Genomic DNA, 2437 nt, shown 5'->3' with positions numbered 1-2437 from the left:
GAGACAATGACAGTAAGCCTGTTGGCCTAGGTCTTGCTGGGTGATTTTTGGTTGCCTGGGTGTCTGCCCATATGGACATTGAGTTTTACGCCTATCTCTTAGAAGTATATGTGGATGTCAGAGTTGCTAACCAATACATACCCATAATTTTTAACTGGTAGAATTCTATTCTACTTCGTGAATGAACTATAATTTATATTAAACTGGTCCTCGGCTAATGTTCCCCAGTGTTCCTGAAGTTTGAATGCGACAATTGCTCTTACAGGAGGCTCAGCTGACTCAGACGCTCATTCAGAGATGGAGAAACCAGACTCATCTTCCATCACCTCTGAGCAGCAGCTGCAGGAGCAAGAGGGGATGGAGAACACCCAAATAGACTTGGCTGAGCAAAGTCTCATCTCGTCGGATAAATGGCTTCAACTACATGGGCTGAAGAGCAACAAGTTGACCTTGAAACAGATTTTATCACAAATTGGATTCCCACATTGTGAAGGTATAGTACTCATAAACGACGCTGGCTGGAAATTCCAATGACTTGTTGCATTAATTAATGACAGGCAGCATTAATTTTGAAGGTCCCTCCAAACCACAGGTCTCTAAGCTTGTTTTCATCCTGCTTTAGTGTCCTATCTCATCCTGTTTATTGGTAAGCAGATGGTTGCACATCCTCTCCCAATACGCGTACTTGTATCATGTAGGTGAATACTTGTCTACCAGTGTATTTAGTAATATGCCCTTGTGCCAGACCAGGTTGACTAGAGAAACAGATGCAGAGACACTCGTATGTGGAAGAGAGAGCTTTATATCAAAAAGCAATTATATATTGAGAAAACCTCCCACATCAAGTCCGTTATTCCGATATTAGCCCCTATGCCCGATATTAGCCCCTAGTTCATAAATTCCTCTTCAGACCCAAATAGCTACTCACAATGATGCCGAATGCAGGAATATCACAGGCCAGTGGGTGGAAAGTCTTGTGGATCCAGTGGCATTGTACGCGTCTCAGTGCTGACAGGGGTCTCCATGTGGCTCCTTCAAGTCTCTGAGCATGTCTCCTCAACAGGAAGGTGAAACAAAGAGAGAGTGTGGCCCGCCTCCAGGGAGAAAAAGAAGAGGTTCCCAGAATCCTCATGAGAAGGCCAGGCCCACAAGGAGGCATCGTCAGTCTGTGAGCTGATTGACAGGCTTCGCTCCACTCCTATACTTATTTATCAAGTTGACATGGAATTATGTAACTACCACAGCACTGCTGTTGTAAGTGCGGTTCCTTTGGTTCTGACGCACAAGGACCCCATGTGAACCAGAATGAAATGCCGCTCCGTCGTGTGCCATCTGCACTCTTGTGTTTGAGTCCGTTGCTGCAGCCACTGTGTCGAGACATATTTTCCTTGAGGATCTTCCTCTTTTTCATTGACCCTCTGCTTTACCAAGCATGCCATCCTTTCGTAGGGGCCAGTCTCTCTTGATAACATGTCTAAAGCAAGGCTTAGTGTCATTGTTTCTTCTAAGATGAAATTTTAAAAAATGGAAGTTACTTATATTTATCCCTGTCTCAGCAGATGCCTTGATTATCCCTTGGTATGAACAAACCTCTTCAGACATGCATTGATGAAGACAATTATCTGTGTGTGGTTTCAGGGAGAATATGCTATTGTTCTAGTGCATCCTGTCTTCTGTTATAGTTCATTTTTTCCTTAAATGTGCTGGTTAAATATTGCTTCTCAACTCTCAGGATGACTGACCCTCAGGGGGAATATGCAAATATAGGAGCGTATGCTTTTTGGGTGACATGTTCACTATAGAGGTATAGGGTCTAGGGACCAGGGATATTCAATATCTTGCTGCGAGAGGCAACCCCATCTAGCAGGAACGGTCCTGTCCAAATGATGAGTAAAACCTCTCTTGAGGAATTCTCCTTTAATTAAGGCAATCTCTATTAGTAGTATTTTACTCAGTAATTATGACATTAGTTAATTAATTAACAAATTAAATATTTATTGAATAGTCATTAATGCTAAGCTTGGGGAAGCTTCAGTCTACTTGGGACCCTAAACAAACAAGAACAAACCATCGTCGTCGAGTCGGTTCTGATTCACTGTGGCCCCATAGGACAATGTGATCTGCTCCATCGGTTTTCCGAGGCTGTATTCCTCATAGAAGCTGACTGCTTCATCGTTCCTGCTGAGCAGCTGGCAGGCTAGAACCACCACAACCCCGTAGCTAGTAGCTGAGAGCTTACCCGCAATGCCACCACAGCTCCTTAAATCAGGGGCTGCAAAAAGCTTGTGGAAAAATTCCATGATCTTTTTAAAAAATCATTTTATTAGGGGTTCATACAACTCATCACAATCCATCCATCCATCCATTGTGTCAAGCACATTTGTACATTTGTTGCCATCATCATTCTCAAAACATTTGCTTTCTGCTTGAGCCCTTG

The 2437-nt window shown here is 43.3% G+C and overlaps 1 protein-coding gene across 1 annotated transcript in view; it reads left to right on the top strand.

Moving 5' to 3' along the window:
• The first annotated feature begins 297 nt into the window (after positions 1-297).
• VWA3B (von Willebrand factor A domain containing 3B) overlaps positions 298-2437 on the top strand; it is a 273714-nt gene continuing 271574 nt past the window's right edge. Inside the window, exon 1 of the mRNA XM_045283830.1 lies at positions 298-493. Within this exon, the coding sequence (XP_045139765.1) occupies positions 298-493 (196 nt within the window). The remainder of the gene's footprint in view (positions 494-2437) is intronic.

Source organism: Echinops telfairi, unplaced genomic scaffold, assembly GCF_000313985.2.
Source record: "Echinops telfairi isolate 266 unplaced genomic scaffold, ASM31398v2 ScPeMD7_7467;HRSCAF=8505_1, whole genome shotgun sequence".
Classification (NCBI taxonomy): Eukaryota; Metazoa; Chordata; class Mammalia; order Afrosoricida; family Tenrecidae; genus Echinops; species Echinops telfairi.
The sequence above is the reverse complement of the archived record's forward strand: the minus strand, read 5'-3'. Positions and strand labels throughout refer to the sequence as shown.